This window comes from Manis pentadactyla, chromosome 4, assembly GCF_030020395.1.
Source record: "Manis pentadactyla isolate mManPen7 chromosome 4, mManPen7.hap1, whole genome shotgun sequence".
NCBI lineage: Eukaryota > Metazoa > Chordata > Mammalia > Pholidota > Manidae > Manis > Manis pentadactyla.
In genome coordinates, this window is record NC_080022.1 from 135,465,419 (window position 1) to 135,487,470 (window position 22,052).

At 51.0% G+C, this 22,052-nt stretch overlaps 1 protein-coding gene and 1 non-coding gene across 14 annotated transcripts in view; both read right to left on the reverse strand.

The window, feature by feature from the left end:
* Positions 1-90: 90 nt before the first annotated feature.
* Positions 91-22,052, reverse strand: part of CHD3 (chromodomain helicase DNA binding protein 3) — a 24,793-nt gene continuing 2,831 nt past the window's right edge. The window contains exons 1-40 of one of the 13 annotated variants that reach the window (XM_057500910.1): positions 21,040-21,148; positions 19,947-20,059; positions 19,265-19,435; positions 18,834-18,958; positions 17,436-17,719; positions 17,071-17,201; positions 16,763-16,913; positions 16,409-16,602; positions 15,873-16,106; positions 15,483-15,686; positions 14,749-14,960; positions 13,879-14,010; positions 13,421-13,520; positions 12,840-13,031; positions 12,483-12,683; positions 11,968-12,105; positions 11,571-11,692; positions 11,244-11,417; positions 10,976-11,117; positions 10,644-10,775; positions 9,901-10,018; positions 9,565-9,689; positions 9,127-9,358; positions 8,672-8,838; positions 8,050-8,227; positions 7,519-7,584; positions 6,979-7,064; positions 6,704-6,837; positions 6,007-6,151; positions 5,664-5,826; positions 5,428-5,549; positions 5,187-5,322; positions 4,972-5,073; positions 4,658-4,789; positions 4,163-4,271; positions 3,852-3,984; positions 3,321-3,562; positions 2,182-2,345; positions 1,840-1,966; positions 91-1,348 (exon numbers count right to left, since the gene is read on the reverse strand). In XM_057500910.1, the coding sequence (XP_057356893.1) occupies positions 1,111-1,348; positions 1,840-1,966; positions 2,182-2,345; positions 3,321-3,562; positions 3,852-3,984; positions 4,163-4,271; positions 4,658-4,789; positions 4,972-5,073; positions 5,187-5,322; positions 5,428-5,549; positions 5,664-5,826; positions 6,007-6,151; positions 6,704-6,837; positions 6,979-7,064; positions 7,519-7,584; positions 8,050-8,227; positions 8,672-8,838; positions 9,127-9,358; positions 9,565-9,689; positions 9,901-10,018; positions 10,644-10,775; positions 10,976-11,117; positions 11,244-11,417; positions 11,571-11,692; positions 11,968-12,105; positions 12,483-12,683; positions 12,840-13,031; positions 13,421-13,520; positions 13,879-14,010; positions 14,749-14,960; positions 15,483-15,686; positions 15,873-16,106; positions 16,409-16,602; positions 16,763-16,913; positions 17,071-17,201; positions 17,436-17,719; positions 18,834-18,958; positions 19,265-19,435; positions 19,947-20,059; positions 21,040-21,130 (6,162 nt within the window). In that variant the 5' untranslated portion in view covers positions 21,131-21,148 and the 3' untranslated portion in view covers positions 91-1,110. Of the gene's footprint in view, positions 1,349-1,839; positions 1,967-2,181; positions 2,346-3,320; positions 3,563-3,851; positions 3,985-4,162; positions 4,272-4,657; positions 4,790-4,971; positions 5,074-5,186; positions 5,323-5,427; positions 5,550-5,663; positions 5,827-6,006; positions 6,152-6,703; positions 6,838-6,978; positions 7,065-7,518; positions 7,585-8,049; positions 8,228-8,671; positions 8,839-9,126; positions 9,359-9,564; positions 9,690-9,900; positions 10,019-10,643; positions 10,776-10,975; positions 11,118-11,243; positions 11,418-11,570; positions 11,693-11,967; positions 12,106-12,482; positions 12,684-12,839; positions 13,032-13,420; positions 13,521-13,878; positions 14,011-14,748; positions 14,961-15,482; positions 15,687-15,872; positions 16,107-16,408; positions 16,603-16,762; positions 16,914-17,070; positions 17,202-17,435; positions 17,720-18,833; positions 18,959-19,264; positions 19,436-19,946; positions 20,060-21,039; positions 21,149-22,052 lie in introns of those variants that run through there. The other 12 variants (XM_036896219.2, XM_036896222.2, XM_036896220.2 and 9 more) reach the window with 12 other exon arrangements.
* On the reverse strand, positions 6,432-6,571 carry LOC118917918 (small Cajal body-specific RNA 21). Its single transcript, XR_005026932.1, has one exon. It is a non-coding gene; the product is annotated as a small Cajal body-specific RNA 21 (non-coding RNA).

A 22,052-nucleotide genomic window follows, 5' to 3' on the forward strand; every position in this document is an offset into this window, starting at 1 on the left:
GTAATATGGAAGAGAGAAAGCAATACCCTTTCTTTCTTTATCCCTCCCCCAACCAGTGAACTCCCCCACTCAAAAACAACAGAGCACACAGAAAGGAAAGTATAATTTATATGTACAACCGATAAACCTGATACAGAAGAGGGGAGTGGGACAGACCAGGAGTGGGTGTGAAGAGAGACTGGGAAAGGGGCAGCAAGAAAGTGAAGGGGCAGTGAAGAAGTGGGGGGTTTGCCACGCAAACTGCCACTCTCCCCAGCCCCTCCTGGGGAGGAGAGTGCGCCCATGGCTCCCCAGCCTGCTCCCCACTATTCTGGTCCCAAAGGCAAGGTAGTCCCCTGACTAGGCACCCTGCCTGACCCATTCAAATTTAGCCCATATCCAGGCCTTCAGGGAGGGTACAAGTCCTCCAAGAACCTGAGCCCCAGAGCTGGGGGCTCCCCCATGTCTGGCCTGTTATATTTTCTTCCACCCTTTCTAGGTTACCTGGATCCCTAGGACAGATTGGGGAGCTCCTCTTTGGCTTGAGGGAGTATCGCCCAACCATTATTCTCTTTGTAGGGGTGGTCCTTGGTCCCCTAGGGAGGGGAAAGATTCCCAACACAAGATGCCAATACACAGGAGGGTAACTGAGCCAGTGAATGGCACTTTTATTCTGAGGCTGAACAGCAACTGACACCCTCGTTAACTGCTTCACCCTCCGTTAAGGGAGGGGAAAGAAACATGCAGCCACCCCTCCTCTTCCCTTCTTCCCTCCCGGGGCTCATTGTCTCCCCTCTCTAAAGTCTCCTTTTTCTTCAAAGCTCTTTTCCCCAACAAAGTTCCTAAAGGCCAGGCAAGGCTAATCCCCCACTTCTGCAGGAGATGGAGTTTATATTGCAGGAATAAAGACTGGGGAGGCTCCACCTCTTTCCTCCCCACAACCATTTATTGGGAAGTGGTGTACGCTTGGCGGTGAGGGGTACAGGTATTTGGAAGACCCTGCTAGCCATCTCCCACACAAACCTCTTCTCACCAGCACAGTCTTCAAAGTGAAGTGGGAGAGGTGCTCAGGAGTGCACAAAAACAAGGGGCCCTTTTTGAGAGGAGTTGTAGAGAGGGGCAAAGGGGCCTCTAGCCCAGTGGTTGCCCAAGGGGTGGGGAAGGTAGACTGGCAGCAGGCCCCAGAGCCTGAGCTGGGGGTCGGCCACGGGCACGGGGCCTGGGTGAAGGGCAGGCCTGGGATCCGGTCAGTCGTCTATACAGATCACCTCCCCGGCTCGGGGCTCCTTCCGATCCAGCCCGTCTGACACCAGTGCCCCCACCATTTCCTTCTCCTTCTTCACCAGCACCGGAGGGCCGTTGGTGGCGGCTGTTTGGGAAGGGGTAACGAAAGGTCAATCCCTACTTCACTCCCAAACACCACTTTGTGACGATAGCATTTTCTTACTTCTAGGTCACCCCATGGCACTTCCAGTTTTTCAGGGTAGGAGTGGGAAAACCAGGGCGGACCCCTCTCCCTAAGACTTCCCCTTGTGCCGCATTATGGAACACATGTTTCAACTCTCACTACACACTGCCCTCTTAGGACTGTATATTCTTTTTCCTTGAAGTAACCCAGATGGAGGAGGCTTGGGTAAGAGGTACCATGCCACAGACCACTGAAACCCTGGATGAGGTTTTTGGCGATGGGAATGGAAGGAATGGGAAGGAAGAATAAAACCCGGATTAACTCCATTCCATAAAACACTGGATACTTCCAAGGAAATGAGATGACTGGAATTGTAAAAGAATAGCTGAACAGGGATGAAGCTTGGAAGAGAAGGAATAGAAGAGGTAGGCGAAAGGAAGTCACCAGCTAACCTGTGATGAAGGACCCTGCAGGCATCTGGCTGTAATTGGCGCCTGCGGCGGCCAGGGCCCCTACGGGTGCGGCGCTGAAGGCCGCCCCGTACCCCGGAGGTGTAGCGTATGGACCCGGGGGAAAGGCCTGGAAGAAAGAGCAAGTACATGTTAGAGAGTCCATTGTCTTTGAGAGGAAAATAGGCTTTAGGGGAAACAGGTCAAACTCCAGGGAGACTCAAGGGTGATGAGTGTGTCTGAGCAAGTTGTTTTCCATATTGTATAGAATTCTGATGGAAATGTTTACATAAATGTGCAGGAGTACCAACAGGGAAAACTGAAGTTAGGGAGAAAGAGGGTTACCGGTGTGGGGTGAGGCTCTGTGCCCTTGCTGGCCAGCCGGCTGAGGATGCTGCGCTCGGACATCTGAAGGCGGGCTGCGATGGGGGGTATTCGGGACAACGTGGCTGGCAGGCGGGTCACATCCGCCTTCATGTCGCTCAGCAACTCCTCCAGCTGGTTCAGAACTGGGGCCCGGGCCACGGAGAAAGAAAGGCAAGAGAAAGACAAGGAAAAGGAGAGATGGAGCCAGGAAAAGAGTCAGAGGACAGATATAGTCATAGAAAAAGAGAGGGCACAGATGTCAAAAAACCAGAGACCAAGAAAATGAAAGAAACAAAAAGACAGTAACTCGAGAAAAAGAAAAAATGTCAGGCAAAGAGGCAAAAAGACCAGATTACCAGAGGACAGATGGAGAGAGAAAAAATGAAAGGGGAATATGGAAAAAAGGAAAATAGGGGAAGACATTGGAAGACATGGGGCAGGGAGTTGTCAGAACATCCCACACTGCAAGAGTGAGGTTGTGGGGCTGGGGATGATGGGGAGGAAATAGGAGGCATGGGAGGTGGTAAGTGGTCCAGACATTTAAGGAATCAAGTTTTAATATGTAAGGGGGGGTGGTTAGAGGGTCAGCATTATAGATTCAAGGAATTAGAACAGGAATCAAATCACTATTTCAAATAGGATTAGATAGAGGGCTTTGGAATTTAATCAATTATCATCAAGGTAAGAGGGTTTAGGAAGGAGGGTTGAAGGTCAAAGGGAAGTTTCCTGGGGTAGGGTCAGAGGGTGGGATGGTGACAGTTTTTGCCTCATGAGGTGTGAATAACATGACTTGTGGGATGGGGGAAGGAGTTTTGTGGACTATGCACAGGCCAAGGCCCTGGAGAGGGTGCTATTAGCAATATGGCAAGTGTGTGGATCAGCAAAGAAGTTCCACCCTGTGGAGGGAACGTAGCACAGTCTCACGGAGTTTGGGGGGGACAGGTCCCTCTTTTAGCACTGATGTGAATGCTTTTAGGCATGGAGGAGAGTTGGCTTGCACAAATCCTAGAGACTAAAACCAAAGGGTGTGGCCAGGTGGATCAGGGTGAAGTTAGAGGTCAGAGGGGGATGGTTCAGAGGGTAGGGAAGATTTTGAGGGGTGCGGGGTGAAGACTTACGCAGCGTTGTGGGCCCTCCCCCGCGCGGGGCCGCCGCGGCCCTTACCCTTGTGCAGGACGGCGTTGGCCGGCTTGTTCCCCGCCAGCGACTCCTTGGAGAGGTGCTGGTGGCTCTCGGCCAGGCACTCAGCCTCGGCGAAGCGGGCGTGGAGGGCCATGGCGGGGTGCGCCGGCTCCTGTGATAGGTTTAGGTAGGCTGCCCGCCGAAGCTGCTCCTCAATCACCAGCGCCTGCTCCAGGAGCTGAGGGCATGGGGAGGGGGTGAGCACACGGATCTGCCAGTGCCAGCAGTACTGGAGACCCACACTGTGTTCACTCTGGCCCACAGTACCCCAAGCATCGACTGATTGTGACCCCAGTATTGACCCTGATCCAGACCACAGTCACAGATACAAAGTTACACTCTGGCTCTGGTCTTAGCCTCAAGCATCACCACCACCCTCAACATGTTAACCTTCTCTACAGTCCAACCAGTCCCACCTCTGACCCAAGCCCCTCTTCATCACTGTTCTTTTTCTCTCTGATCCCCACCTTGAACCTCCGGGCCAGGAACTTATTTTTCATCTCCAGAAAGTTCCCCTTATTGGCTTCAGTTTTAAATGGCTCATTGATAATAGCAAACTGAGCATCATTCTGGATGTCCTGCCACCGTGCGTAGCCATGGCTGCCAATGAAAGAAGGGGACCATCAAGGAATTTAACGGGGCTGGGGTGGGCTGGCCGGATGTCCCCAAAGTGTGGCATGATCCACCCTTCCCTAGGTATGTGGACTCATCCTCTTTGTAGGTCCCCTCTCCCAGGTTCTGAGGACATTTGTTTTCTAGAATTTGTATCAAAGGATACAGGACAATCCCAGCCAGAAGCCAATAGTCATGTCTTCGGTGCCAGATCTCATTGAGTTTTCCTGAGGAAATAGCTGCCCGTTCCTCATTTTGCCACAGCGTGTGAAGCTCTGCAAAGACAATGAAGACGGATGAGGCACTGGGAGATTGCAACCCACAGCCAGCCCAATAGGCAGCTGTAGATGAAGGAACTGGACAGAGGAAGAGGGCTAAGGGCTCTTCAGGAGCTGAGGGCTCTTCAGGAGGAACTGGTAAAGTTTAGGCTACGGGTTAAGAATATAGTTACCAACAAGGCTCAAGTTAGGATTAAGAATAAAGGCAGGATTAAAGACATCTCAGAGTTAGTATACTTGAGGGATGAGGACAAGGATGAGAGCATGCACCATTCCATCGGCAGTTACTTGGAAATAAAGAGAGCAGGAAGCCTCAGGCAAAGTGAGAAATCCCACAAGGATGGGTTAATTCCAGTGAGAAGGTGGCAGAGAGAACCTCCCACCTGTGAAGCCACCATCTGCGATATTGAACATGAACCGTGGCTTTTCTGCCTTCTCCTCACGTCGCCCGTTGGGCCGTGGCTCATCTCGAGGAGGCCCAGACCGAAGCTCCCGGTCCCCTTTTCCATCTTCTGCTAGGACAGACAGGGCAGAACTCACACACCCCAGGACAGTCTCTGCCCAGGTCCCAAGACTACTTCATGTACCGTACTAGCCCTTGGAGCAGCTCCCCACCCAGGACCCAGGCATTTGGGTCCCCAGACTCCATCCCCTGATTCCCCCAGAAACCCAGGTATCCAGTTCTTCCACCCATTACCTCTCTTGCCCAAATCCCCTGTTTCCCCCTCCGGCCTCTCCCTGTGTTCCTGTCCATCCAACGGCTTCTCCTCCCCCCTCTCTCCTGGTGTCGACTCTGTGGCTGTGGGAGGGGGTAACGGACAGGAAGGATGGATGTCACCCTCATCTCCTGACCTCAGAAGAGGGAAGCCCCAAATCCTGCGCCGCTCATCACCCCTAAGGCCATGCACCCACCTGACTTCTCTCTGTCCCCCCGGTACCCAGGCTCAGGCTCCATCTCTCCAGGTACCCCTGCCACCTCGTCCTCTAGAGGAATCTTCCTTGGCTCCAGCCGCTCCCCAAGCGATGGGGCTGGGCTAGGCACATCAGCCTGGAGGAGGACAATGGACTCAGGATGAAATGGAAGGCTTCCAGGCACCTGGCCTCCAACCCCCCTCTACTGCTTCCCCTCTGGGGGAGCTAGGTAAACACACACCTCTGTCTCCATCCTCTCCCCAACTTTACTATTCTTCTCTGGCTTCTCGTCCAGGTTTTCTGCTTCATCCTTGTCAAGAGGTGTCCTTACACCATCTCCTTTCTCGCTTGGAGCTGGAGTAGCTGCAGGGGGAAAGTAGTGTGAACATGGCAGGAACCCCACCCACCCTGACTCATCCCTCTGTGTGTGCCAGACTGGCCCCATTTCCATTGCTCCTGCCATCCCAACCCAATTACCAGGTTTAGAAGTGCAAGGACTATTGGTAGCAGAAGCCTCAGGGGTGGTGGGAGATGTTTTGGTAGGCGAGGAAGCTCTGGAGGAGCGCTTCGACTCGGCACTGGGGTCGGGCATCAGCTCAGGCATTGACCAGCGCCCATTGATGTGCTCAAACTCCTGCACCTGAGCAGGACAGGACAGTTGTAGGGACAGGGATCAGCTCCAGGTCCTGTACACACACAGGAAGCTCCAGTTTCCTGTCTCATCTCGCACTGACTTGAGTCCAGAACTGAGGCACACAATGCAAAGGAGGGACAGGGCCTAGGTGGCTAGCTTGACTTGGGGTGAGGGGAAGACTGATACCTTCTTCTTGACGAGAGACATGACTCCAATGCGGGTCAGCACTTGCTGGCGACTCAGACCTTCCCGAGGGACCCCATCAGCAAAGGTTTCAGAGCCGTCTGCCCCGGGCTCACACAGATGGCGCATGAACAAAGACACATAGGCCCTAAGGAGCATGGGGTGGGGAGGTGGGTTTGGGGAGCATGAGGAGGACACGGGCAATGAGCGGGCACAGGGATTGCTGAATCCCTGAGCCCTAAACTCTACAGATGCCTCCCCAAGGCCTCTGAATCTCACCATTATCAGCCCTCCAAATCGTTAACTGCCCTGTCCGCCTCTCCCGTTTTTCCCGTTTTCTTTCTTGACCTTGGTACTTTGTTCTAGGCCCCATCAGACAGCTTTTCATCCTTTCCACTAACTCCCCTGCCAGGTTACCATGGCCAGGAAAATGTGAGGCAAGGACAGTAGAAGTGATGCTCCTGTCTTAACCACCTCTCTGATGGGGGAGGATGCCTGGCCTCTCTGCTCTAGGCTCGTCTGAGGGGAGGTGGAGTAGGCTGAACCCACGTCCCAGGAAACCGAGCCAGGAAATGTTGCATGGCAGGGAGCGTGGTCATCAGTTGAGTAAGGTCACATCATATGGTGGCCAAGTGGAAAAAAGTAACAGCCAAACCTCTTACCCTTTCATTCAACTCAGCCCTGTATCACCCACACTCACTTGAACTCCTTCTCAGTCTTGCCCCTCAGATCCCGCACCAGCCACTGCGTGGTGAAGGCATCCTGTGGTGGCATGCCCCAGCGCATCACAGCATTGAGGAAAGCCTTCCGTTGACGCGTGTTGAATCCCAGCACCTGAGGATGGGGCATGAGGGAGTGAGCCAGGGGTTTCATTTTTTTTGTCTTTTCTCCCCTCAGTGACTCGGCCTCAACCTCCACACCCCAGCCTTCACTCTTTCTTCTTTGAATCTCCCAGGGGCCTGGCCCAGTCCTCACCTCAATGTTGCCCCCAACTCGAGCCAACAATGGAGGCAGTGGCTTATCCTTTTCATTCCGGAGTTGCCTCTTAGACTGTCGACGCCCTGAGTGACACGGGGGTTGACCCTGGTTAGTAGGTCCGCCCCTTCCTCACTCCTCAGCATCCCATTCTCACAAGATACAGAAAAAGGGAGGCCTGTGTCATGTCTTAGGTACTACTTCTAATTCCCTTCCAGGCACTTTCATAACCACAAACCCAGTAGACCTGAGAGAATCCAGTCGTATTAAAAAATCAGTAGCACATATTTGATGTGCAAGCTTACTGATGGAAATGTAGTGTGACCTTTCTTGATCTTTCATCTATGCATCTGAGCCTGCATGGTCATTACTCTAAGTTATAACAGTGGAGAAATTATGGAATTTCTTCTGTTTTGTTTATCTGCAATCTTTAGTTTTTCTTTAAAAAATCATTTATTTGTATAAAAACAATGGGCTTAAAGCACACCAGGAAATGAAATGGGAAGAGCTGGGGTAGAAAGTCAGGAAAACAGATGTCACCTTCAGGACGTTCATCAAAATCTTCATCTTCCTCCTCTGATCCTACAGAGTATTCTGACTGGTTATCTGCACAGGGAAGAGCTCAGTGGTCAGGAATGGCTCCCTGAATAAGCCCATGCTGGGGCCCTTTCCACCTGGATGCCTCCCTTCAAAGACCTCTGTACCTTCACTCTGGCCTTGATCCTCCTGGGCATGTTGGGTGACTGCCCACAGTCTGACTTTTGGGCCACACATCCTGAGCCATGTCTACTCACCACTCACGTTGCCTCTGGGTGCCCCTTACTCCTGTATATCTCACTCTAAGCAAGGACCCATGGGTGTCCACATGAGCCCTCAAAAACCATCAGATACATTAGACCTTGTGTAAACCCCTGGCTCCCAGGGTTGCTCCTATGGATCCTTCCTCCTCTCTTTCCCCTTTAGCAGAAAGGCCCTGACCTCTAGTCTTCTTTCCCTCTAAGTGCCGCCAGCCTCCAGGACCCTCCTCAGCGCTCTTCCCTTCTTGGTTCCTACATCAGAGGCAGTCCTCACCTTGGTCCTCCTGAGCAGCATCATTGTAGTTAACTTGCTTACGAACCCGCTTGCCCTTGCCGAGATTCCGGGCTAGGTCTTCCTGCTGTTGCTCATAGTGATGCCTCAGCAGCTTCTCCCAGTAGTCAGGATCCACATTCTCCTCCTGCTTGATGATCTCTCGTTCAATCTCCTCAATCTGAAGGACAGCAGAATGGATGCTGGTGGGACCCAGTCGTTCTACCACAACAAAATCCTACTCTCCTGCCTCCAAGATCTCAACTCTGTAAATTTTCTGGACATGGCACATTTTCCTTATCCCTTACGTGCAATATGCTCCTTTTCCTTGTTACTTTTCTCTTTTCTAAGCCTCTCCTCTAGTGCTCTCTGCATCCCTCTGGCCCTGATTTACAAGGTAGCCTTCTGTGTTTATCAGTACTTTCTGTTCTAAGTTTTCTCCAAAGTCTGGTTTCACCCATTAGACCAAGAAGTTGATTAAGATCCTATGCTGGGCATGATGGTAAAAAACTGATCAGATAAAAAAATAAGAGCAAAGAAGGATCCTTATACTTAGAGGTCCAGTGAAGCACTGCCCTTCAAAGATGGCCCAGAATAAGACAATACCTGGCCCCAAGCTTCTCACCTTATCTTCCTCCCGCACCACGTACTGTGCCACCTTGAAAGAGCTGAGATACTCATTCATGTTCTGAACATCAGTGTCCTCAGTTGCATCCTGGTTCCGGTCCAACAGCCGAGCAATGGCCTCATTGTCATAGTGAATCACACTGCTGTCTTCCTCCTTATTCTCCCCTGGTGGAGACCAGGAACAAGAGGGGACTTTGAGTTCTTAAAAAAACCTTGAGCAGAACTTTAGAAAGGTCGGAGAAAAAGCCTTCTACTCTGCTTCCTTTTCATGGGTACTCCAGGAAGGCTCTTTCCCTAAGAGTCTACATAGAAATTTGTTGGTATTGTTTTCAACCCTACATGCTGGGAGAGAGGAAAGAGGCCAACCTTCCTCCATGCACTGCACAAAAGAGTTTTTCTTCAGGGATTTCAGAAATGAGGTGTTCTTTCAGGGAGATGAGAAAAGGTTCTTACCCTCATTTTCATCCTTAAACAGCTCTTCAGTGCCAAATTTGAGGATGTCATCCAGTTCCTGCTTGGACATGGAGCCTGCCTTGGAGCCTAGCCCAGGCCGCACCACCAGATGTGTCAACATCATTTTTCTCTTGGCCACTTGTGTGATTCGCTCTTCCACTGATGCACGAGTTACAAACCGGTAAATCATCACTTTGTTGGCCTGGCCAATCCGATGAGCCCGGCTGAAGGCCTGCAGTGCAGGGAGGGGGCAATTGGGAATGGGCCTGGGGAATGGCAAGGGAAATGCTGCCCACGTGCTTGGGAAAGGAGGCTGGCATGTTAAGAGTCTTCTACCTCCCAAGAGGTTTATTTCCAACCCCAGAACATGACACCCTCTGCCACAAATGCAGGTCTCCTTGCTAAATGGTACAGGGGCTCTAGAAGGCGAGTTCCCACCTGGATGTCATTATGGGGGTTCCAGTCAGAATCAAAGATGATGACAGTGTCAGCAGTGGCCAGATTGATGCCCAGGCCCCCAGCTCGGGTAGACAGGAGGAAGCAAAATTGTTGGGCCCCAGGAGCTAGGAAGTGAGAGTTAGATCAGTAACAGAACCCAGCAGTTCTGTCCACCTGCTCTTAGATGTTCCCTGACTACATACAACTCTGCCTCCAACTCAAAAGCCCAGGTAGCTAATATCCTCCCAGGCTTGCCCCTCCCATCCCAGAGACCAAGGCACAGGTTTCTCAGGCCTCCCACACCCAAGTGCAACCAAGGCATCTCTCTGCTCTCACCATTGAACCGATCAATGGCCTCCTGCCTCAGGGCACCGGTGATGCCACCATCAATGCGCTCATACTTGTAGCCTTCATAGTCTAAAAAGTCCTCTAGCAAGTCTAACATTTTGGTCATCTAAAGCAAGAAAAAAAAAAGAAGTCTGGGAATGATGAGGCAGTGGGATGAGCAGTTTGTCTGGACTATCCCTTTATTCTACCGCAACCCCAATCCTTACATTTGTACCCCTGACCTGTCATGTGCCCCCTTGGTGCTGCTTCCCCTACCCCTGGCTCCTCCTCATTCCACATTCTTGTCTCACTCTCCTTGGTTAAGATAATTTCTTCAGTGCAGAGGTTCTCTGAGACCCAGGGGAAAGTCTCAGGAAAATCTATGAGCCCCTTGAAAGTCTGTACAAATTGTCTAACCATACGTGCAGTTTTCTGGACCATGGAGTTTATCAGATTTCCAATTGGTCTGTGCCCTCCTCTCCTCCCCTACCCAATAAGGTTAAGAAATAGTACCATGTCCCAGAGACCTCCTTGAGAAAATAGATGACTCACCTTCTCCTTTCTCCCCATTTGGCTTAAAAGAAACTGGACTACAACTTCCAACACCCTTAATTAGGAACAGGATCAAAGGCCACGTGGACTTAGCTATACCAGAAACTCTTTAAGTGTGCAATCTCTGAACCTCACATCATGGCAGCCCCAAAAATGAGATAAGGGATGAGTCGGATGCTAAGAGCTGTGGGATGGGTCACCTGCGAGAAGATGAGCACTCTGTGTCCTTGCTCCTTCAGCTTCCGCAGCATCTTCTGCAGCAGCATGAGCTTCCCAGATGCCTTAATAAGTGCCCCACCCTCATAAGCCCCACTGGGGAGTTTTGGGGACTCCTGAAGGAAGGAGAAAAAAGGAAGAGAGGGTCAGGAAATATGCCCCCATAGTCTCATTGTACCTAGCAAGCTGTGCCCAATTCAGCCTCTACAGCTTTTTAAATTCCCTGGCCTCATCCACTCCAGTGCCAGCTCTGTGCTCAACTCCCCCCATTTTCAGAGAGCCAGGCATTTAATCAGTTCCCAGCTCCTGTATCTACCATAGCAGCCACAGGAAAGAGGTATGGATGGTTGCAGCACTTCTTAAGATCCATCATGATGTTAAGCAGTGACACTTGGTTCCCACCGCCTCGTGAATTCAAGGCCTCAAAATTTCGAGTCAGGATGTATTTGTAGTATTTCCTAAAGGTCAGGGTAGGGGCACAGAAGAGACATAATTAAGGAATCAGTCTTGATGTTGCACTTGGTCATCACCTCTTGGAAAGATGCCACCAAATTCCCAACCCCTCCTGTAGCCTTGCATCTCACTTCTGCATGGGGCTCAGCTCCACTCGAACAATGAGCTCTGTCTTGGCTGGCATGTTCTTAAAGACATCAGCCTTGAGTCTCCGCAGCATATGTGGTCCCAGCAAGTCATGTAGTTTTTTAATCTGGTCTTCTTTGGATATGTCAGCAAACTCCTCCAGGAAGCCCTCCAGGTTGCTAATAGCCAGGAGATAAGGAAATGAACAGGCTTGTAGGTTCTTTGCCCCTGAACCTCAGGCTCTTGGTCTACTTCAGATGAATCTTTGGCCCACTTATCTTCTCAGCCCCTCCACTTTGGATCTCTGTAGACCACCCCAGTGAGCCACTTACTTAAACCTCTCTGGGGTGAGAAAGTTCAGCAGATGGAAGAGCTCCTCCAGATTATTCTGCAATGGAGTTCCTGTCAGCAGCAATTTATGATCAATCTTGTAGCCATTGAGGACCCTGAAAAACTAGAAAATGGGGCAAAGAAAGGCAGGAGAAAGGGCCCATCAGTGGCAAGTGGTTTGCCCACAGTATCAACCTTTTCCAGCCTTCAGCTCCCATTCCTTTAACATCAGAAACCCCCAAATCCCTATTTCTCTCCCTCTTACAGCCTGGACTTCTTCCTAGGGATTCCCAGGCATCCTGCCTCTAGGACTGCAGAAAGTCCCCACTTTATTTTTTAGAACTAGGGCAAGTAAGAGTCCACAGCCTCAAGATTCTGAGGTCTGGGCACCTCACTCACCTTGGACTGATTGTTCTTGAGCCGATGGGCCTCATCCACCACGAGGCAGGCCCAGCGGATGGAGCCAAGTGCTGCCTGATCAATGGTGATCAACTCATATGATGTCAGGAGAACATGGAACTTCACCTGTGCTTCCCTCTGCCAACACAACCATTGTCCATTTGGCTGCCACCTGACACCCAAGCACCTAAGACTTCCACCAGTATTTTTTACCCAGACACCCTGTCCTGACTGAGACTCCCAAAGGGAGCCAGTTATCCTGTCCTTCAACTCTAAACTTCAGGGCTTAGTGGACACAGCCCCCACACTTCTACCACATGGGTCCAGTCCAGACAGATCCAAGCACACCCCTGGGAGTGCCTACTATATCTCTAGGACCAGAGTGAAGAGGCATGAGTGTGGGTGGAGGAAGGGAGGAAGAAAGCTGAGTGGGGAATAAAATGACTGAAATCCTGGTTGGGGCAAATTAAAGACAGATGTGAGCGTCTTAGAGGATATGAGGTAGAGGGGCTTACCTTCATCTTAAAAGCTTTCTTGCCACCTTTAATGGCATTGTCTTCAAATGAAAACTCATTCTCACGAATGATGGCCCGGCTGTCCTTGTCACCCGTGTATGTCACCACATAGAACTTAGGTGCCCACATCTGGAACTCCCGCTCCCAGTTAATGATGGTAGAGAGTGGAGCACTCACCAGGAAGGGACCCTTTGTGTGGCCCTGGGAGCCAAGGGGAGGGGCACCATTAGTTCAGGCTCGAGGCTGCCTATCCCAGTCCACTGCCTACCACGCCCCTCCCACACCCCTCTGCTCTCCTCCTTCCCCAGTCCAGCTAGGCCTCAGCCTGGCTGTCCCCCAGGGGCCCTAATCCAGCACCTCCTTGTAGAGTGAGTAGAGGAAGACGATGGTTTGTATGGTCTTGCCCAGCCCCATCTCATCAGCCAAAATGGTGTCAGTGCCCTGGGCCCACGAGAAGCGGAGCCAATTCAGTCCTTCCAGCTGATACATGTGCAGTGTGCCTCCAGTGGCTGTGATAAACCGTGGCTGAGTCTCATATTTCACGGTAGGCTGTAGAGTCAAGAAGTCAGAAAGCTCAATTGTCAGTTGCTCCTCTGGTCCTGGTCTCCTCCTCCCCATTCCCTAGCACTGATACCAAGTTGGACTGTAATTCCCTCTACTCTGGCCTGAGCTTCTGAAAGCTCTAGTCTTCAGCTTCTTCCCCTCATTCCATAAGATAGTACCTGGCGTGGAAGAGCCCTGTGTGCTGCTATCTCTAGCAGCTCTCTCTCTCCTCTGCCAAAATTCCTAGCCACTCTGGGGACAAGGCTGAATACTGAAGGAAGAGCTACTGTTCAACGAGGTTGTGGACACTCTGGGAAGGTGTGTCAGTAGCCTCTGGGAAATCTTCAATCGCCATGGCTCCAGAAACGGGAGAAAGGCCAAGTGAGAGGACTTACATCGTTAGTAGGAGAATTGGGAGGCCCATCACCCTGCAGCTCCTTCTTCTTCTTCTTATATTTGCGGGGCTGAGCCGGGTCCTCCCCCATAATTAGTTCTCTGGGAAAAGAGCATGTCTGAGTGAGGCCTGTTCCTGAGATTCCCAATGTGTCTGAGCCCATTCCAGACCTACCTCCCACTTACCTTAATTTTCTCCTGGGCTCTTTATATCCACCCCTTGGATTTCACCTCTACAGCGAACCCTCCCTCTTCCTGAGCATCCTCTTCCCATGACTCAGGTTAGGTCTTCTATCTGTTCCTCACACTGCTTCTGTACCAATTGCACCCCAAACAACGAGCCCAGGCTCACACTACCCTAAATTCTGGATTGCATCTTGTACCTCATTTTATGCTGGAGGTTTAGCTTTCATGACCCCATTCCTCACCCTTCCTCTAACCCACAACCTGGTTCCCTCACCGGTGTCTCCAGTAGCTTTGCTTATGGTCTTCATATTCAGGGATGTTCATTTCATCTTCCTCCCAAGTGGACTGGTCATATGGCAAGTCCCTCCATTTCACTAGATAGTGGTAATTCCCCTTTTTATCCACACTGTGGGACAGGAGACCAAGAGGAGGAGCAGGAGAAAAATAATATGGATCACAAATAGAAGTCATAATAACCACAATCATCAGCAAACACATAGAACCTGTCCCCTAATCCTCAATGGTAGGCCACTGGAACGGAGGTTAGAATTGGGAGTTGATGTACAACCCTAACCTTTTCAGGATAGCTTCCTAAAATTCAACTATCACAACACATCCCTGGGCTTCCACATCATTTATTCATCCTATCAACATTTACCAAGCATCTACTGTGTGCCAGGCACTGTCCTAGGCACTGGTGATTCAGCAGTGCACAAACCAGACAAATGACCCTACACTCACGGAGCTCATATTCTACGAGAGAAGGCGGCAAGAGAGTGCAAAGATAAAAATACAGTCTAATGTCAGGCAGTAAGAAATGCTATGAATTAGTAAATACTAGGAACACTGGTCTGGATGAATCATGTTTTTCATATTTTGCTTTCATGTCCTAATCCCCAGACTCATGTCATTTCTTATGCTATTAGAGAGTAGAGGAAGCCAGAGAGTCAGTGCTACATTGGACTTTCCTCCTGGTTTCTCTCGTCCCCAAAGAGGAAACAAGGCCAGAAGGATTGCGGCTGCAGTAGGGAGTTATTCCATTAGATCAGTTATTTGGTTAATCCACAAATACTAACATGGGCCATAACCCCAGTAAGAAGAGTGGCATACCCCAGGTCGGCCTTCTCATGGACCAAGGATTCACCTGTGGTTGATGATACGGTGGACAGTCATCCACTCTGGCTTGATGCCGAAACGATAGTACTTCTCCTCCATCTCCGCATAGTGAGGGTCTTTCACCTTGCGCTTGTCACTCTTCCCGTCATCCTCACCAGAGCCATAGTCCAGGGGTGGGGGCTCATCCATGTCATTCTTCCGCTGGTAGTTTCGGTACATTACCAAGTGGAAGATTTCCAGCTGATGGGACACAGAGCAAGGGGGATGAGATAGTCTGAACATCCAGAGAGGACAGAAGGGGATAGGGAAGCGGCCAGCAGGGGAAACAGTGTGGGAAAGGGAGCTATGAAAGATGCAGGAGGAGAGACATAGTAAGTTAAAACCAAAGCAGAAGAATGAATACAATGGAACAGAACAGAGTCAGCAACTGGGTGGGACGTAATAAACAAAAGGAGGCAGGAAACCGGGTTGTTAAGATTGGGGATATTGGTAAAACACAGTTAAAGACAGAAAAGTAAAGAGATGGAATTAAGGGAGGCTATGTGATATCTAAAGGAGGAAATCTAATGGAGACTGAGAGAAAGGACTGGAGACCAAGAAAACCACATATGGAAACTAAGGGAATAGGTAGAATTTGAGGGCCAGAGTCCTCAAATGAGGGAGAGCAAAGGGTGTGGAAGGCCAGAGGAGAGAGGAGTGAGAGAGAGTGAGAATGGCAGCAAATGGGGTCACAGGGTAGGGGGAAAGGAGAGGCCCTTGTACCTGAAGCTCCTTGGCCCAGGAGCAGTGCCAGTAGGACAGTCCCACCCACTTGACAAAGAACTCTCGCTCTGATCTGCCTTGAAGAGGACGAGTGGGTAGGGCATCTGGATTCCCATCTGCCTGCTGGGGGGCTGGCATTGCCATGGGTGGCTCCCCCCACCGCCAGTGCAGGATCTTCTGCACACGACCTTTCAGCACGGGGCACTTCAGGATTGGCACACCCAAGGAGGAGGAAAGAAAGAGTCTGTCATTATAGAGTAGCAGGATAGGGTTCTACAAGGGAGCTGAAGGCTAAGTGCTGGAAAGGGTAGAAAAGCACCGGACATTTGGGCCCCAGAAATGAAGGAGACGCGGGGCTAAGAGTAAACACTGAGAGAGGGTTCCACTCACCGTGCATCGCGGACACAGCCATTCACCGTTGGGGATGTCAGGCAGGGGTGGGTTCAGACAATGAATGTGGTAGGAGGAGATGCAAGCGTCACAGCACAGGAGCTCCCCACCATCCTTGCACACACGGCAGTACTCCATGTGATCGTCTTCTTCCTCCTTCTCCCCTTCTTCCTCTCCCTCCTCTTCATATTCCTCCTCCTCCTCCTTGGCCTCCCACTGTACCCCCTCCTTCTCCTGAGAGGCCAAGGACAGAAATGGAGACGGAAAGAAGGAGAAAGGAGTGAAACTGGAAGACAGAGGCAAAGACAGGACACCTAAATCCTAGGAGTGAAGAGAAGACTGATGGGAATGATGGAACGGGACACTTCTCAGTTTCCAAATATGTTGATCTGGGGGGCAAAGGGATGGGAGAGATGACCAAATCTGTTACTGAGAAGCCCAGGCTTGTGGGGGTAAGGAAGAGGACAAGTGAAACCAAGGAGGAATAGACGTGTGAATCCCTGAGGGCTGGTAAGAGGCTGGCACCAGGTACTCACACAATGGGGGCAGCTCCATTTGCCCTCAGGAGCCCGGTCAAGGTCAGGATCAAGGCAGACGAGGTGGTAGGCACGAGGGCAGGTGTCGCACAGAATAATTTCCCCACCCTGCTGGCACACCTCACAGTAATCCTGGTGATCCGTCTCGTAGCCATCAACCTCCTCCTCCCCGGCCACTGCAGGACAGCCCAGGACTGTCATATACCCCAGTGGAGGCAAAGGGAACAGAGAGAGAGAGAGAGAGAGAGAGAGAAACAGGGAAGGGAGTGAGAGAAGGGTTGAATAAAGAAGTCAAATTGAAAATGAGACGAGGAAGGCAGTCTGACAGGATCACACACAGCTAACACCCCTTACCCTTCTTCTTCTTTCTTCCTGGCCGGCCTCTCTTTAGTTTCTTGGTGCGGACAGGGCCATCAGGTCGACCCGAGGCACTGTGGACACTGCCACTGTCCAGGTCTGACTCCTCAGCCTCTGGTTCAGGACCCTCATCACTCTGCAAAACATACTGCCCATAGCCCCATGGTTGTCAGGGAGGTCAATTTGATCCCACTTCCCTCCCCAGGCCTTTGGCTCCCACTCAGGCTTCCCTCATGGACTCCTATGTGTGGACCCCCTTCCCCCGACACCCCCAGCTATTTAGTGGATAGGGAGGGCTGGCTCACCGAGCCTCCCTTCTTCCTCTTGCTACCAAGAAGCCCTAGTTTGATTCTGAGTGGCGCCATCTTCTTTCCCCGAAGCTTCTTGCGACCATCAGGTACTCGGGGGCTCTTACTCCGCCTCTTATGGCCTGGACCTGAATGAAAGGGAGTGAGGAATAGAAAACAGGGATCATGACACCCTAGAATAAAGGAGGTCACAGGGGCCTCTGAACTCCTGTCTGTGGGCTATGGCTTCACTCAAACTCCTTCCTGGAAAGCAATTCTACAACAATCAAGGCTGAGGAGGTAAGAGTTCTAGCCTAGAATTTGAGAACACGCGGTTTGAAGGGTAGGGTGGTGACAGCTGTTCAAAGAAGAGGGTGTCCTACCTTTGCCCTCTTTGGTTTTGGCTCTTCGTATGGGTGGGGGCTGGGTATCAGCAGCAGGGGGTGGTGGAAGGGCTGGGGGTCCAGAAGGTGCTATGGGATTGGCTGATGAGACAGCAGCTGACACCTGCTCAGCTACAGCTGCGGCTGCAGCCGCCGCCGCTGCCGCCACAGCAGCTGCTGACCCCTTGAAGGGGTTATTGGCGCTGAACTCTCTCCACTTGGCCCCAAGGATGGTCATCATCTTAGACATTGGTATCTTCGGATTCTTCTTAGCAATCAGAGGCCTGTAAATATAGAAGCAGAAAACTCGGACCCTTCACAGATGGTTTGGGGATACTGCCATTCCCCCTCATCACTTAAGTCTATGCACAGCTAGGATTCCTGGGTGAAGATATATCCTATTACGAATAACATAGATTTAAAAATAAATTAAAAGTCTAAAAAGGAAAAAAAAGGTTGAAGTATAAAAAAATAGAAACAATAAAATTTAAATACAGAAGATAAAAAAGGGTAAAACAAAAAGACTGGCATCAGTAAAAAAAAAAAAAAGTGTTTATAAAACACTTTCACATTCAATACATCTCATTTTGTCCTCACAATTACAAAGTTGCTAAGATGCAACTTAAGTTGTGAGGACATGAACGACCCTGGTGCTAACAAAAGCACTGACCTCAGCAGTGAGGTAGGTGAGACGACAGTACTAATGACAGCTACAGGATCCTGAATACTCCCTAGTGGCCAGACACTGACTGTACTGGGCTTTCCATTCATTATCCCATAAAACCCCCATAAGACCCTGTGAGGTACATACTATAATTATGCCTAATTTATAGATGAAGAAACTGAAGATCAAATAAGTAATTTGCTCAAGATGATACACAGACCTGAACCCCAGCAGGCTGCCTTCACAGCACTGAACTGCTATGGTTCAGTGCCTGCTCCCAAAAGGCATCTCTGCTATTGCCTACTCTACTTGGGGAGCCACTGCAGCTCAGGTCCTGAGGTCATTAGTCTGGGGCCAAGGGAAGACCAGAGGACTTGATAACCGAGCAAAGGAACCTGGGCAACACTGATGTTCTCTCAGCTTCAGTCTGGAAAGAAGTCATGCAGGGGAAACTGGAATTGTTGGAGCAGGGAGGGCTATTAGTCCTCACTATATTCTGTCACTACAGAGTTTTCTAACCTAACCCTAGCCCCTCCCTCGCTTGAAGATTTCCTAACTAGGGTCTTTGGATCCTTAAGAGTCTAGAAATTCCCTGAAATTAGTGTGTAATTTTGTGTTTGTGCAGTGAATTTCTCTGGAGAGCAGGTTCTTCGCTTTTATCAATTCCAGAGGGGTCCAGGGCCCTCCCAAATTAAAGTATCTGTGTTTGTGAGGACTCCCCAGTCCTACTGCACCTCATGAACTGGCTAAAGGCTTTGTAGTTGGTGAGTGTGTGGTAATCCTCCTCAGAGAACACATGTTCCACGTCCTCCAGGCCCCAGGTCAGAAGCAGAGTTGCTGATGACTTCTGTTCTACCTGCTGGAAAAGACCAGGCTTCAGTGAGGCAGGTGCTTCTCTAGCCCCTATCCTGGGCCCCTATTCTGCTGCTTGCGTCCTCATTTTCACTTCTTCACACCCAATGCTAAAATCATCCTTTTCTCTGGCTGTCTCCTACCTACCCACCAGCTTCCCTGGGCTTTCTGCTTCCAGCTCCATTCTCTGGCCCAATCCCCACCCCTCACAAACTATAGCCTCTCCACTTAGCACCCCACCTTGGGGTTCCCTCCCTCCTCCCCTGCCTGCCTTTAATACAGATTTCTCTCCCTCACTTTTAATTCTACTCACCTTTTGCCCCCCATCTCCCTCCCCTTTTTTCCGCCGCTTCGTCTTCTTTTCCTTTTTTTCTCGGTGCTTCCGTCTTCGTTTCCGACCTGGTCCAGTTCCATATTCACTGCCTCCACTCTCTGACTTCTCCCGGTACTCATCTCGCTCAGAGCCAAATTCCTCCTCACTGTCCTAAGAGAAAGAAATTAAAATAACATTTCTTCAGCCCTACCATTTGCCAGGACCTGTTCTTTGCACACATGTAGATTATCTTTTTTAATTGTCATAACAATGCTATGAGATAGTAACTGACCTATTTATTCTTATCCAGTTTTGTGCAGATGGGGAAACTGAGGCAGGGAATGCTAAATAAATTGCCCAAGAAGACACAGGACTGCTCGGCTCTGAATAAATTGCCCAAGAAGACACAGGACTGTCCGGCTCTAAATTCATGCAGTCTACCTCTAGTGCTTTCAACTGCCTCTCTCTGCTGCTAAGGCAAGTCACATTGACAACTGGACTCTTTACTAGGTTGTAGTGAGTGAAGTTAGGGTCCCAGATCCATGAGATCTGGAGTGTAGAGGGGGAAGTTAGGCCTCCCTGACTTCAGGATTCTCCCCTAGTAATCAGGACCAGAGAAAATGTAGGTCTCTGTGATGGGTCTCCTGAGCCTGGTGTGGAGATAGGAGTCCTTCACACTTACAAGCTTCTTGCGTTTTCGGGGTTTTCCTGGCTTGTTCTCTTTCTGCTTCTTGGGTCCTCGTTTTCTCTTCTTCACACCCAATGCTGAAGGCAGCAGCCGAATGTCATCCTTATCTTTAGAGCAGAAAGTACCAGAACACCTAAGCCTCTAGGTTCCCAGGCTTTGCAGCCCCTCAACCTCACCCTTCCTCACCACAGTTCCCACTCTCTAGGAACTCCAGCATTAACTCCTCCAAGCCTTGCCTCCCTTCACTGGATGCAAACAGAGAGTGTTTTGAGTACTCTGGGATGCTTGGGTTCTGAATGGGAGGTCAGGGGTCAGAAGGGAAGAGCAGCCAAATCACTCCCTTCTCTCCCCTCCTACTAACAAGGGACCAGGCTTTAGGCCATGGGCTCTGACTGTGGCAGGTCCTTTCAGTCGCCGCCAGGGCTCCTCCTGCCTTTCCCCTCACTTAGCCAGCTGGCATCCTGCCCAGGAACTGGGGAAGCCATGCCCAGCTGCTGGCCTGGCCTGACCCCAGCATTTGGAGTGGGGAGACACAAGCTGGCAGCTTCCTAAGCCAGATGCTAAGAAGGGAGAGCCAAAGGTGGACACCTGGGTTCTCACACTAACACCCTGGGGCCATGACATCCTTTTTGCAAAGAGGGAGGCTTCTATTTATATTCCCTCAGATAATCACCAAACCTCCTGTCACCCCAACACAGCCCTGGAGGAAAACAAATCCTCAGCCAGTCATTTTAATTTCTTGCCCACAGGATCATGGTGTCTGGCTCTTTCATCACACCCTACTTACAGGAGAAAAGTCTCCACAATTACCTAAACATTTCTCCTCCCCCCAGGTAGCCTGGAATCTCCCTTCAAATCTATTTCCATATCCCTGCTCCCTGTGAGAACTCAGGGGCCTATCCTACCTTTGTCTCCTGGTGTCAGTTTTTGTCTCCAAATTTAGTTCCAGACATCCTGACCCATTCATATACAAGCAGAATTGGAGACCCGAAATTAAAGGCACAGACACACCCTAAATATGCATTCTCAAATGCAAAAGCATCCACACATACTCATCATAAGCACAAATTCAGAGGCCAGCACGTACCTGCTTTCAGCAGGACTAGGTCCCTGGCTTTCTCCCAGATGTCTCTGTTAGAGGCTGGGGCCAGTCCTTCCCTGATGTGCCCCCACCCCATTTTCCAGGACCCCTGCCAGTCTGGGGGGGCTTCAGGGACAGAGTTAATTCACACAGAGGAAGACTCTGATGCCACACAGAGTGTGGGGCCCTGGTTGGCCTCCCACCCCAGGCAAGCACTAGACTAACCAGCCAGACCTGTCTTGCTCAGGCAGAGGTAGTTATGCAAGAGGGGAAAGCCTGGGCTTGGCCCAGCCCCTTGCTAGAGGACATACAATCCTTCTTCCCACAACAGCCAAGGTAAAATGAGCCACAATTAACACCGGAGGCCTCGATTTCGATTGCTTCAGAATCCTGACACCTCCTTCCTTCAGTGCTGCTACTCCTAACTCCAGATCCTGTGCCCTCTCTGCCGGAAGACACTCTAGGATGGGGGCGGGGCTGGGGGGGCCGGCAGAAAGCCCCGAGTACGAAAACAGAGCGGGAACTCTAATAGGAAGTCAGCAAGACGCCAGGCCGCGGCAGCCAGCTCTCTCTAACCCCAGGGACTATGGTTAATATGAACATGGAAACGGAGGCTGCCGGGGCAGTGACAAGGGCAGGCCAACTGGCTACGGATCAGGGTAGAGGCCTCAGTCACAGCCAGCTGGGGGTGGGTTACAAGCCCTGGGACTTCGCAGCGAGCTAACTCCACTCCCCACCCCAACAGGAGGTTCCCGAACTTAGACAGCGGTGGTGGGGAGACGCAAAGTAGAATGGAGAGGAAAGGAAAGGGAGGGCAATAAAGCAAATCTAAGTCCCAACCTCTGTCTCACCAGGCACTCAGTGCTGGCCTGGAGCCCAGACTCTCCAACATCACCGGCTCAGATCTCGGGAAGACTGCGAGGGAGGAGGGTGGGCAGGCGAGGAGCGCAGGGCGGAGCGTGGCAAGCCAGAGAAAGCAGGAGGAGTCTCCCCCAAAGCCTTGCCTCCCGCCCGCCCCT